At 35.4% G+C, this 14,987-nt stretch overlaps 1 protein-coding gene across 2 annotated transcripts in view; it reads left to right on the top strand.

Moving 5' to 3' along the window:
* The window catches only part of babam2 (BRISC and BRCA1 A complex member 2), a 194,306-nt gene that overhangs the window by 75,614 nt on the left and 103,705 nt on the right, over positions 1 to 14,987 (top strand). For both annotated transcript variants that reach the window (XM_056477401.1, XM_056477402.1), the window contains exon 5: positions 13,317 to 13,511. In XM_056477401.1, the coding sequence (XP_056333376.1) occupies positions 13,317 to 13,511 (195 nt within the window). The remainder of the gene's footprint in view (positions 1 to 13,316; positions 13,512 to 14,987) is intronic.

Raw genomic sequence — 14,987 nt, 5'->3', positions numbered from 1 at the left:
ACACTTGACAGCACATGTGTCATTCCAAATGGAACACTATAATGTTTTTTTTTTACTAAGCAGAAATTCAAAGCGATTTCCTGATGACGTTTGACGGTTGCCAAATTGGTAAAATAAATGACCAAAGTACCAAATAATACCTGCCATGAGTATAATCGCATTCACCATTGGGTAGCGATATAATCACTCTCGTAGTAGAATTTTGCTTTCACAATCCAAAATAAATATTGAAATCCAACATGTGCGTTCAATAGCTCTGCCTCTTCTGCTACGTGAGCAAACCTGCGGTCGTTGAGTGTACACGTCGTTATACCGGTTGAATAATTGCATCATCCAGGTAATTAAAGTGCACTTATTATTCTTAAGGCCCGTGCACACTGGGATGCTTTTTGCTTGCGTTTTTCGTCAAGGTTTAACGCCTCGTGATTAAATAAAGGCAGCCAATGCACACCGACAAAACGGCAGGTGTAAAAGTGTCATTTTTAAAGAAACGCCTCATGCTCGATTTTTGGTTTTGACGCGCCGTGTCAAAACCTTCTCCACCAATCAGATTGGCACTTTTGTTCACATGCACGGAGGTGATATAAACGTGGAGCTGCTTATTGCTCTGGTGAACAATAATAATTTCTTCATCGCTAGAGCTGGAGCTGCTACTTGAACCATCCATGCTTGTTCAAATCGCCAATAACTTTAACAACAAGTGTGTCATCTTTTTCTTTTCTTCTTCTGTATTAGCAGGTGCCGGAAGCATAAAGTTGTATAGCGCCATCTAACGTCAAGGAGTGATTTTGCATACTCTTCTGCTCAACGGCAATGAAAATCGCTTGGGTTTGAATCCGGAAAAACATCTCGAACAACGCTGACGATAAACACAAACAAAAAGCATCCCAGTGTGTACGAGCCTTTAGAGTTTTCAGTATGAACGCACTACTTACACTATTTTTACCAAAAAATGGCGTAGAATAGTGCATAACTATGCGATTTGTGACACACCTACTGTCCTTTCCAAAAGAAGTAGACCAATCAACAAACGTTGCAAGCTTCTATTTACAAAAAGTATACGATTTATTTACAGTTATAACATGGTGAAGGAAGTACTGTTTAAGAGAAAAGAAAAGGTTTCAGGAAAAGTTTGAAATGATTTGGCTGTTTTGAAAAAACATATTTAAATATTCTGGAATACACAAACCCTCTTTCATCATCTCTTATTGTGCCTTTCCACCACCCCCCCTTTTTTTTCCATCAACTGCGAGAAGACAATTTGATTTGATCCAAGAAATGTAACAAGCTCAGCTGTATGCTGTGGATTGTGCTGTTAATAAGTTGCGTAATGTGTGCCTCAGTGGACAGACGGCATGCTCTGTCCCCTCTCCTCTCTTCTGCTCCTACGTGACTCAGTCAGGCTCAAAAATTGAGTGATTCACGGGAGCGATGAAAATCAAGATGAAATTGTATTGTCATCATTAAAAAATCCAAGACAGCGTGTGACAAACTCATTTAAATGCTGCCTTTGCTAAACACATTTCAACGTAACTTGTGTAAAATTTATTTGTTGCAGCCCATGTTTTGTGATGACAAAAATACTTGTCTAATTCTGAACCCTTGATAAAGAGCCATTCTTTAAACATGCTATTGCAATATGGCATGTTTAAACTGCATTCTTCAGAAATTCTTGTTTCATATGCTCATTTATTACCTGGTAAAATACCCTTAGAATCAGAAGGTCTTAATTGACCATATTTGGAATGGTCGTGAATATTAGAGAGGTTTATTTTTTGCTTGGAGTGAGCTATATAATATAAACCAATTATGCTGTATTTTGCAGCTCTAATGTAAACACAGCCAAGAATTAATATTAACCTTAATATTAACCTCTGCATAAACAGATGATGTTTAATGAAATATATTGCCATTTTTCCATTCAGAAAAAATGACAGTGAGAGCTGAGTGCTATGACATGATGCTTAAAGATGCAATAAACACAATACTTAGCAGTCTACATGTGTTTGTTGTTGTTTTGCAAACATACCTGGCAACTTTCACAATAAAGATGATAAATTAACGAAAAGATACAATTAAACAGACCTTATACCTAAATTTATAATCTGTATATCCAGCATTTTGCATCTTGACACACATGTAAATTAATGGCTTGTGGAGTCATTACATAGCAACACAGAACAAATCTGATGTGGCCCCATTTTAAAATAAAAGTGCCACATACATAGTATGTTTACTATAAGCAATGCTGCCTGGGGCATACATGTTAATGATTCTGATTGCAACATACAAGTCAAATAAGTTTTGTAAGGCTGCTATGGAGCCAGATCAGTCAAAAAAAATAAGTTTGCAAAAATAAAGCTCATACATGCACAGAACAATTCACAATTACCAAATCCAATTCATAAATTTAAAACACCAATTTGTGAATTCACAAGTAAAAATCCAAAATATTTGCTAAAATAAATTGGATGTGTACATTTCTGAATTGTTCTGAATTTACTAATTGGATTTGCGTATTTATGAATTGTTTTGAATTTACAAATTGAATTTGCGCATTTATGAATTGTTTTAAATTTACTTATTGGGGCGACGCAGTGGCGCAGTAGGTAGTGCTGTTGCCTCACAGCACGAAGGTTGCTGGTTCGAACGTCAGCTGTGTCAGTTGGCGTTTCTGTGTGGAGTTTGCATGTTCTCCCTGCGTTCGTGTGGGTTTCCTCCGGGTGCTCTGGTTTCCCCCACAGTCCAAAGACATGCGGTACAGGTGAATTGGGTAGGCTAAATTGTCCGCAGTGTATGAGTGTGAGTGAGTGAGTGTGTATGGATGTTTCCCAGAGATGGGTTGCGGCTGGAAGGGTATCCGCCGCATAAAAATTTGCTGGATAAGTTGGCGGTTCATTCCGCTGTGGCGACCCCGGATTAATAAAGGAACTAAGCCGAAAAGAAAATGAATGAATTTACTAATTGGTTTGCACGTTTATGAACTGTGTGTTGAGTTTACGAATTTGATATGCGCATTTATGAATTGTGGATTGAATTTACAAATTAGATTTGCATATTTATGAACTGTGTTGTATTTACAAATTGGATTTGCACATTTATGAATTATGTTTTAAATTTACGAATTGCATTTGCACGTTTATTAATTGTGTTTAGAATCTACAAATTCAATTTTGGAAATGTGAATTGTAAATGTATTATTTTTGAGACTGACATAGGCTGCCCCCTAACAGTTAACTAATCAAAAATCCATCAGGGGTGTGTTTCCCAAACACTGACATAACTCACGGCTGAACTATCATAGTACAATGCATCGTTTGGAAAAAACGATGTAGTGATGAGTGTTTCCCAAAACGCATAGTTTCTCTGTCGCAGATCCATCACTTGAAACATGTAGTTATAACGTAAAACACCCATAATGACGCTCTAAACGGGGCGGAGGAACTACTTCTTTACAGAAGAACTCCATCATTTCTTTGTGCAAATTATATTTTTTTACACAAACACGCATTTAACAAAAAATCCAATAATAGTTTTGGTAAAAACATGCACTCGCTTTCCAAATTGACCGAATTATATGTAAATGCAACATATAGAGCCTATGTTTCCTTTACAAATATTATTGAGAATATTACATATCCTATTCTAAATCAAATCACTTACAAAAGCTAACACGTGTTCTAATATTATATATAAATCATATGAATAAATAAATATTGAGGCTATTTATTATAAAATGAAATATAGTATTTATTATATATTAGGAAATTTAAAAAATCCTAATTTAATAATAATATTAATAATACTAATGATGATCATGAGGATGATGATGATGATGATAATTATTACTATTTTTATTATTATGTATTAGAAATAAAAAAAATCATAATTTAATAATAATATTAATGATGATTTTTAGAAAAGTCTACTTTTACAATTTGACACTTGTAATACCACAGCAGAAATGTTCTAACCAGCAGGCCCATGTCATACACAGTACAGATACTTAATAAATAACCCATTATATATTAAAAGAATTAACGTATACTTTTTGTTTTCACAAGCTTTGGACACGTAACATAAATTCCACTTTTAAATAATAGGTCCCCTATAGCTTTCGCTTGAGGCTGTGTTCAAAATGACATCAATGTTTTCAAAGTGCACTACAAAGGGAGCACAATTGTAAACATGAAGATCGCTAAAACTGAACTGTAAAAATAGGTTGAAAACAAATTACACCTAAGGGAGATGACCTTAATGCCTTTTTATTTTAATAATTCCAACTTTGAATGTTAGAATGTTCTAAATGAATAGGGCATAAGGGGGGATAACTGGGAATAGAACACAGCCAGGAACTATGTTTCTAATGACAGCTCTAGAGCTGTAGTTGCGAGTGCAGTTTGCGAATGTTCATTGGAGCGAATTTGATTTGAAATCCAGCGAGTTGATTTGGGAAACGGCAAATCAACAAACTATGCTTGTAACGACAGAACTTGAGACCTTTTGGGAAATGCACCCCAGAACATGCTAAGTCAGCTAAGTTTTGGTTGGTCGGATAGTCATGGGAAAAAATACACAACAAATAAACTGTGTGCTGCAAATATGCAAGGTAAATGCCAACAGTTTAAAAAGTGGTTTATATTCTGCGCTGAGCAATTAGCTTGTTTAAAAAGCTTTGACAATTGTAGAAAAAGTTCTCGCAACTGAGCGTTTTTAGCGCTCAAGTTTCTGCAGTGCAAAAAATACTTTGATGACATCAGGAAGCCCTTAGTGAGATCTCACTAAGCAGATCTGGCAAATCCACCTTCTAATATAAAATGTTGGGAAGGAAATCGATAGTTTGGGATCATCCCGTCACTCCATCGGAGCACATTGTGCAACGTGTAGACAAACTTGTGTTGCTTTCTCATAATGTGAAAAAATTAGAATAAAGTGAAAACGACAATAGAGATGGTCAGTTATAGTTGTATTCTAGTTTATAATACTTACAACAGTTTATTTATTTATGTATTTGACTTATATTACATGTTTGACAAATATGTAATAGCTAAGAGACGACTATTTTATTTACATTGTTTTAACGTGACTTTCCCCGTAGGCCTATAGTCTATCAAAGCAGAGAGTGGGTTTTATTCTTAGCAAGTTCATCAGTTGTAGATGGTCTAATTGTTTTTTTTTTTTTATTAATAAATTATAAATATTTAACAAAGCTCCATGCCATTTTCCCATCGACACATTCGTAATCATATCTTTTTTGTTGCCGTTTTATGTGTGAGCAAGTACACATAAACCTGTACCTAATTGAAATTTACTATTGAAATTAATGTCAAAACGTAAACAAAAATTACAAATGATATCCTTTCTCAGCCCTTAAACTCAAACCATTCCCCCCATATATGCTTAACTAAGTCTAATTAAATAAATTTTAGTTGATTAACGACTTCAATTAACAACTATTATTTGATTAAGAAAATAGTCAGTCAAGAACAGCCCTAGTGTTTTGGCTGCTGAACTCCTGATGGTGCAGATGCTCATGCAGGTCCAGCTGACGTAAAACGTGACCTAAAGTGCATGCAAATCTTGAGGGCATGCTAATGAATAGCCCCGTTAGCAACGTAACAGTCTGTATTGTATTCTGATAGGCCTGTTTTCCATTGGGGTTTTACACTCACATAATTTACATAAGATTGAGGTGTTTGAGGATCACGGTATGGCTATTTCCACATACTAAACACTTATTGTTCCGCTTTGCCTAGGTTACACAGATTTCACCCTTAAATGTGATATACATGCAGTTGTTATTTACAAAAATTAGTATTTTGCATTTTGTGTTCAGTCAGTGTCACTAAGACTTAATTTTTTTTTATCTTGCTTATCTATCATGCACAAGTGAGCAATTGAGCCTCGGAGACAGAACTGGCTGTTGGGTAGAATTAGGCCAGTGAAAAGAATGGTGGAACACTTTGTGAAAAGGTGGCAATTTGGTTTTTACCCCCATCGCTCTGGATTTGCATACCTGTACACTGCTCCAGTCAGGGAAGCTCATGCAAATTGGGATCACCTATGCAAATGAGGTCAGCCTGTAGGAGGATACGAGGAAAGGCAAGTAGACCGTGTTGGCATGCAGGCCTTTTTCCCACTCACGCAGCCCGCAAGAACACAGCAATGCAAACTCTGCAATGGGCATACACCCACTCAGCTCACTTCTTTCCCTAATAGCAGAGTATTTGCAGCAAAAGAGACGCTGGAAATAGCTTGTGCTTGGTTACCATCTGAACCTTTCTAAAATCTTGCTTTCCTACCAAATCATTGATCTCTGCATGTGTTAAACATATGGCATAGACTCAAGGTCTTCTTCTGTCTTATCTGAGAACTGAGCGAGTACAGTGATTCTCATTTTTAGTGGCTTAGATTGGTTTATGGCACATGCCTCCTTCAAAAAATAATCAGAAACAACTTTTGACGTCTAGATTTGGGGTACAGGGTCAAAAGATTATTTCATTTATGAATTAATGTGTTTTTTTTAACCTGATAAAAGCATCCATGTTAAATAACATTTATGCTAAAGCATGTCTTGATATTTTATTTCCCAAACCTGGCCCTGGAGGGCCAGTGTCCTGCGTATTTTAGTTCCAACCCCAATTAAACATACCTGAACCAGCTAATCAAGCTCTGTCTAGGTATACTAAAACTCCCAGGCTAGTGGAAGTAGGATGTAGAAGCTAAGCTTAATGCATATAAAGAGTCACATTTGGACACCTTTGCGATGATAGTCGTGTTGGCTTGAGAAAGCCAACGTACTGTTATGCTATACTCTTTCCTCGAAACCAAACGTATCTCCTCCTAGGCCATTCATGCTACAATGCCCAAATTTGGTCAAAACGTGCCTTCTGCATTCAAGATTGTTGCTATATCTCCTCATGCTAATCAGACTTATTGTTTTTGAAAAAAAAAAAAGTTAAATATTACTTTTTAGTAATCTGGGCATATATAAAAAAATTACATAAGCCCCAAATTTGGCCAAAAGCGTGTTCTGCATTAGATTTTGTTGCTTTATCTTTTCAGGTTTATCAGACTTACAGTTTTCCAATAAATAATTGGAAAATATTCTCAAAATATGGCAAACCATAAACTCCATTACTTAAACTCCATATTTTTTACAAAAAGTCGTTTTTTTTGCTGATATGGCAAGCCATTTTTGCATGTATCACTTTCACACTTATTAAGCGTTGCAGTTTTAATAACATATGGCAAGCCATTTTTATATAAAGTCCAAGTCCAGTTTTTGACTGTTATAGAGACAGCAGGGTTGATTTAGATCACTCATATTGGCAAGAAGCTTTGATATGTCATCACTAAGCTGTCAATTGTCCCCATAGCGATAAAACAGCCTAACCTAGCAACCATTTAAAAACAGCAATATCTTTACATCAGAACATTGTAAGGACCTGGGTATTGGCTCGTTTGACTCGTACTAGCAAAATGGGACTTCCTGTGTACTATGCATGGTAACAATAAGGCAAGTGCTAATAACAATTAGCTACATGCTATTAATGAATATCTAAGTGCAATAACAGCTAGAAATGCCTACTAAGTATTAGCATATGATCAAACATGTAGACGAGTGTTGCCATTTAGCAACTGCTTAGCAACCACCTAGCAATGCCATAAACATTTTAGGAACTGCCTAGCAAACACTAAGCAACCGATGTGCTTCCTGCCAACTGCCATTCCAAGTCCTAGCGCAGTCACGTTGGCTTTCTCAATCCAACATCAAAGTTTGTCAAAGAACTTTAGGTTCTAGTTTTAATCTATTTTACTTGCTTTTAACATCTTTTAACTAATACTGCTGTCAATCAGCTCCACCTCCTGGACTGATTATTTCAAAAATGGGATCTAATAGGAATTAAAAACAACATCTGCGAGTTACCGTCAGACGGCATTTTGTGCCATTTAATTGGAGCATCATCATTGCTAATGTGAACATTTTCTCTTTTTTTTTCAAATAACCAGCACAAGCTTAAGTAATTTACCAAAATGATTGACACACATGCACTGTCTCACTAACATATTGATTAAAAGAGTGGCACATGGTGAAAATAAAGGGGCACTTTAGGGTGCTTTCACACTAGCACTTTTGGTGGTTTGTGAGTTTGGTAGGTTTAGCTAGTGTGAATGTCTCTTCTGAACTCGGGTGTGCACCCGTGAACTATACCCGAGTCCGGTTGAAAGAGGTGGTCTGGGGTACGTTTCGCGCAAACTCTGGTCTGGTTCACTTCTGATATGAATGCAATTGTACCAAAACGTAAGTGAACCGGCAACTGTACAACAAACTATTGTTTTCATAAAATTCATTTGTGTGTGTCTGTGTATCTTGTGTCCTCCAAAAACAGCTTCTGCGGCCATCGCATTATGTTCTGAACGCTTAGAATATTTTTGAAGCAGGAGAGAGACGCTTTCTGTATGTCCAAAACCAAAAGATTCAGTGAAAGCAGAACGACCGCGATGTGCGGTCTTTCCATTTCAGTGCTTTACTTTCGTGGCCATCACCTAGCAATAGCCGTACACACAACAGCAGCTCGATGATGCAAACGAACCGGGGTTCAGAAGGTAAAAAAAAAGACTGTATGAACACAAACCAGCCGAGAAGGTGGCAGGGGGGAACAATCGAATTTGGGTTGGGTCCAGGCAATTGAACCAAGTCTGAAAGCACCCTTAAAATGACAGAAAAACATGTGATAAATACTAAACAATACAAACTAAGTGAATCATAAACGGCTCCAGATTAGAATCAACATGCAAATCAGCCAGCAGAGTGTGCAGTAACATACTTTTATTGGTCATTTTTGGAAATTGCATGGCTTAACGTTACTTCCCTGTTAAGTTTCATGCCAGTAAAAAGTTTGCTCTATAATGCAGGGATGTATTGTGTGTTTGTGTTTGATGTGTGTGTGGACTGAAGAGCCACTAGGCACAGTATAACAGCTTACAGGTCGACAATACTGACGCTGTATTTCAACATCCTATCTGATGCCAAACACTGAATTAACATTTTTTTGGTTTGTTTTGCTTGAACCGCATCTGACAGAAGTATAACGACTTTAACATATCTAAAGAATAAAGTTGTGCATCACAAAAACACTCCGTAAGCCACTCAAAACGGTATTGACCCTTACTATCGGATTGATATTTCCAGTTGTGAACACTGTAAATGGAAGTTCTAAGCATTCTACCGGAAGACGTTGGTCGCTATGGTGCCCTCCATGCAGCAACAAAGAAAAAGGTCTATAGATTGTTTACTTTGTTCGAAATAAGGGATTAAAACTGTTATACTGTATGTTCACTGTTACATAACTGCCCTCTGCTGGTCATGTCTTTCTTGTGTTAGACCACTTTGTGCTGTGCTGTGCCACGCAGTACTGCAGCAACAGATTTGAGAATGCTTTTCTACATGATCACTTTGAATGGATGCTTGTGTAGGCTCCTGTTCAGATCTAATATTGATTCATTTTTGGGTAAAATTGTGTAAAGTGCTGTAAAACTCCTGCTTCACCTGTGTAATAGAGGGAGGGACTGGCTCCACTGCATTCTTCTGCAGGACTGCTATCTCCTAATGGAGGAAAGTGGCATTTGTGGATATCGCAGATGTAAAAGAATGCCCTTGAACATCCATCTTGCCAACTGAATCTAAATAAGCTGCCAAATAAGCTGGTGAGATTGGCTAAGCAGTGCTACCCGGGCTGGCAAACCAGTATTCAGTGGCCCCAAAGGAGCAATCTTTAATGTACTGGTGTGAAGCAACATATCTCACTGTAAAGACAGTGAAGCTTATATGTGACTTATTGGATCTTGTGGAGTGGTTAGAGACACACGAAAAAGTAGATGCAACCAGACCTGAGGAAAAGACAAACACAGAATTCTTTAAAAGTGCTTTGGAATGTGCATTTTTATTCAATGTTTCACAATCTCAACTGAAACAGGAAGTCTGGGTAGGGCCTAGGGTAGCCCCTCCCCCTTTCAAAAACAGCCAATTGCATTTTGTTTATATAACAACTCTACCAGCTATTGAACTTAAGCGCTTCAGACTCATGATTGGCACAGAATGCTGCAGCATTGTGAACAATTCAAACGGGTGAGATACATTTTGTAGTTCATGCCTTGCACACATGATTCACTCTATACTGACATTTCTCTGGGCTTAAAGTACTTATGAAACGGAAGTTCAAATTGTTCTTTTTGATTCTATCGTGACGGACATCCACTTGAAAGAGTTCTGAAATTAGGAAAAAATGTAATAGGGTGCATGATTTTGTCCTTTGGGTACCGATTGGATTGTTGGAAGCTGGGTGTTGCTAACAAACTTGACAATGAATGAAGGCAGAACCGAAACGAGACACACCCTAAAAAGTATTCCATGTCACATGAAGTAAAGAAGGGGTGACAGAAGATTATGATGATGATGATGAAAGCCTTTATTTGTCACATACACTGTTACATGCAGTGAAAACTGGACCCCTCTGACCATACACAAACATCACACATTTCAGGGGAAGACAGGTCAGATGAGAGGTAACACAGAGGAGTAAATAAGATACATAAGGGAAAAGAGAGGCGAAAAAAAAACTCCTCCCAGACTATCCTTAAAGTAAGTGTTATGTTTTATGTTCCAGCCTAGATGTTATGTTATGTTATGTTATGTTATGTTATGTTATGTTATGTTATGTTATGTTACGTTATGCTATGTTAAGTTAGGTTACGTTACGTTACGTTACGTTACGTTACGTTATGTTAAGTTACGTTATGTTACGTTACGTTACGTTATGTTACGTTACATTATGTTATGCTAAGTTATGTTATGTTACGTTATGTTGTGTTATGTTACGTTATGTTACGTTACGTTACATTACGTTACATTATGTTATGTTATATTATGCTAAGTTAGGTTATGCTATGTTAAGTTACGTTACGTTACGTTATGTTACGTTACATTATGTTATGTTATGTTATGTTGTTATGTTATGTTATGCTACATTACGTTATGCTATGTTAAGTTACGTTACATTATGTTATGTTGCGTTACGTTATGTTATGTTGTTATGTTATGCTACGTTACGTTATGCTATGTTAAGTTACGTTACATTATGTTATGTCACGTTACGTTATATTATGTTATGTTATGCTACGTTACGTTATGCTATGCTATGTTAAGTTACGTTACGTTACGTTACGTTACGTTACGTTACGTTACGTTACGTTACGTTATGTTACGTTACGTTATGTTGTGTTATGTTATTAAAGATTTTGATGGCATTTTTACAAAACATTGAAGTGCACATCATTTATAACGAGCACTGCTATAAAAGCTATAAACATGTAAGAAGAGTACATTTTGGGATTTTAAGTGGCTCAAACCAGAGCACTTTGTTGGTTCATAGGACAATTATGTGAAAGTAGACTTTTACACCCCAAAGGAAGTCATATTTATACCATCTGCTTCTCTATATAGCACTATTCACCAAATAAAAAATGGACGCTGTGTATATAACAGGTTTTATTTTGAATCTCTTAGTTTCCTGAATGCTGACTTTGTATGCATGTGAAATGCATTTTACCCCTCAGGGCTTGCCGAAGAGAGCTCATAGCCCTTTTTAAGACAACTAATAAAGGAGTTCAGATAAATACAGTTTGTCTATCATTTATTATTTTCCTATATTTGACATGTTTATGCGAACCCTCTGTTTGAACACTCTTTGAATTGATCAATGACCAATCTGAGCAGCAACAATAGTGTAATGAAGGGGATGGGATGTATCAAATCCTAGAGAGCATTTTAATGGTCCTAATCCTAACCCTAATAACAATCATACTGCTTTGAATGTTTATATCTGCTAAATGTGATTCTTTTGCATTTTTTTATAGCATGCTACCTTATAAATTCCTTAAGACTAACATATTGGTATCAACTCTTTATACTTCATAATTTAATTTTGATTTTACAGGGACTTTCTAGTGGTGTCAGGTTCATTCTAGGTTTTCTGAGGGTATGTATTTTAACCATGGCAGATGAGGGAATATTTGGGAAACCTGTTTGAAAACAATCGTTATGTACAACACTATTTGCTATAGTAATAGACATTAAAGTTAATCTGAATTTACGTTTTAATGTTGTTGGTATCACCAAAGCTACTTAAGTTTTAACCAGTTGGTTGTGAAAGAGTTTCATGTTTCAAAAAGAAGAAATTTTAAAGAAAGCTGAAAAACGGTAACCATTGACTTTGAATGGTTGCAGGTTTCTGGCTTTCTTTGAAATATCTGTTTTAGAAAGTCAAAGGAAGTCAAACAGGTTTGGAACAAACGAGTAAATGATGACAGAATGATCAGTTGTGGGTAAACTATCACTTTAGGTCACAAATCATGATTTTTGGGCTCAATATTATGGAGCCAGATCAGTCTCAAAAATAATATATATTTACAATTCATATTTACAAAATATAATTTGTAATTTCAAAACACAATTCATAAATAAAAAAATAATAATAATTTTCTAATGCTTTGCTTTTTAGACTTTTTTAGACTTTTTACACACCTGAAACTTGTCTATAGCACTTGTTCACTGCTGCTCTTATAGTTGTGTAAATTGCTTCCTTGTCCTCATTTGTAAGTCACTTTGGATAAAAGCTTCTGCTAAATGACTAAATGTAAATGTAAATGTAATATAAATGTGCAAATACAGTTCGTAAAATCAATACACAATTCAGAAATGTGCAAATCAATTTTTTTCTAGTCGTGTCAGGTTCATTCTTGGTTTTCTGGGAGTATGTATTTTAACTATGGCAAATGGGGGAATATTTAGGAAACCTGATTGAAAGCAATCTTTATATACAGTACAACCCTATTTGCAATAGTAATACACATTAAAGGTAATCTGAATTCACATTTCAATGTTGTTGGTATCACCAAGGCTACTTAAGTTTTAACCAGTTGGTTTTGAAAGAGTTTCATGTTTTAAAACTGCATCCATTTTTTTACAATCCAGTTAATTTCTGATATTTTTAAATAACCATAATGCAACAAATATATTTCATTAACATATTGAAACAAAGGGATTTGGGATTGCTTTTTTAACCATTTTCTTTTGAGCAATTAATATTCACTTGGTCGGTTTGTGTAGCATATATGTGGGATTTTTGTACAAGTGGGTTGAAAATCAGATTAGATGTTTCTGTTTTCCCCCGTCAACATTTTTGTTCTCTTATTTTATAAGATAAATAGCTAACTCCCACTCTTTTTCTTTCTTTTTTTTCCTTCTCTTGCAGAACTTGGTGTCATGGGACTCGGGTAAACCGGAGTGTCTCCTGCTGCTGGTGAAGGAGATGTTGCAGCAGTACCATCAGTACCAGTGCCAGCGGCTGCGTGACAGTTCCCGTCTGCTCTTTGAATACGACAGCCTGCTCGAAGACCCAAACTATGGACGTAATATGGAGATCTATGCCGGACGCAAGAACAGCTGGGTACCAGTCCTGCATCACATGTCCATTAAATAAAAAAATCTTATCTCATTCAAGGGATAGTTCACCCAAAATGAGGATTTACTCACCACCCTTGAGTGGTTTCAAACCTTTATGTTGAACACAAAAGAAGATATTTTAAAGAAAGATGAAAACCAATTACTTCCGAAGAAGGAAAAGCAACTACTATAAACAACTACACTACTACTACTGATAAATAGCTATTAACTACTATTTCTTCAGAATATCTTATTTTTGATATATCTTCTTTCTTATACAAGAAAGAATCTCTTAAAGATTTGAAACAAGGGTAAGTAAATAATGACAGAATTTGAATTTTTGGGTGAACTATCCCTTTAAATTAACAAACAGACAATTGATGGTTATTTAATTTAATGAAACATAATAACACAATCTAGCAGATACTTGGATCAAAAAAGTATTTGAATATAATTTTTTAATTAATAAAAAAATGGTAATAACTGCGTTATTTTTGTGCAATTTTTCAATATTGGCACATATGTTTTTAGCTGACATTTATATACATTGCTACAGGGAGTTTTCTTACAGTAGTGTGCTATGTGCTGTTAAATGGATAGTTCACTCAAAAATAAAATTGTGCTCACTATTTACTCTCCTTCCAAACCTTTATGAACCAAACACAATAGAAGATATTTTAAAGAAAGCTGAAAAACTGTAACCATAGACTTCTATTGTAGGGAAAACAAATGGAATTCAATGGTTACACGTTTCTGGCTTTTTTTGAAATATCTTCTTTAGAAAGTCAAAGGAAATTTATAAATTTGTAAATTCAACACACAATTCATAAATGCACAAATCCAATTAATAAAATTCAAAACACAATTCATAAATACGCAAATCCAATTCGTAAATTCAAAACACAATTCATAAATGCACAAATGCAATTACTAAATTTAACACAGTTCGTAAATTCAAAACACAATTCATAAATGCACAATTCCATTTCGTAAATTCAACACACAATTCATAAATGCGCAAATGTATTTACTAAATTTAACACAGTTCATAAATTCAAAACACAGTTTGTAAATTCAAAGCACAATTCATAAATGCGCAAATCCAATTTGTAAATTCAAAGCACAATTCATGAATGCACAAATGCAATTACTACATTTAACACAGTTCATAAATTCAAAACACAGTTCATAAATTCAAAACACAATTCAAAACACAATTCATAAATGCGCAAATCCAATTCGTAAATTTAAAACACAATTCATAAATGTGCAAATCCAATTCGCAAATTTAAAACACAATTCATAAATGTGCAAATCCAATTCGCAAATTTAAAACACAATTCATAAATGTGCAAATCCAATTCGTAAATTCAAAACACAATTCATAAATGCGCAAATCCAATTCGTAAATTCAAAAAACAATTCATAAATGCGCAAATGCAATTACTAAATTTAACACAGTTCATAAATTCAAAGCACA

Source organism: Danio aesculapii, chromosome 17 (genome assembly GCF_903798145.1).
Source record: "Danio aesculapii chromosome 17, fDanAes4.1, whole genome shotgun sequence".
Classification (NCBI taxonomy): Eukaryota; Metazoa; Chordata; class Actinopteri; order Cypriniformes; family Danionidae; genus Danio; species Danio aesculapii.
The sequence above is the reverse complement of the archived record's forward strand: the minus strand, read 5'-3'. Positions and strand labels throughout refer to the sequence as shown.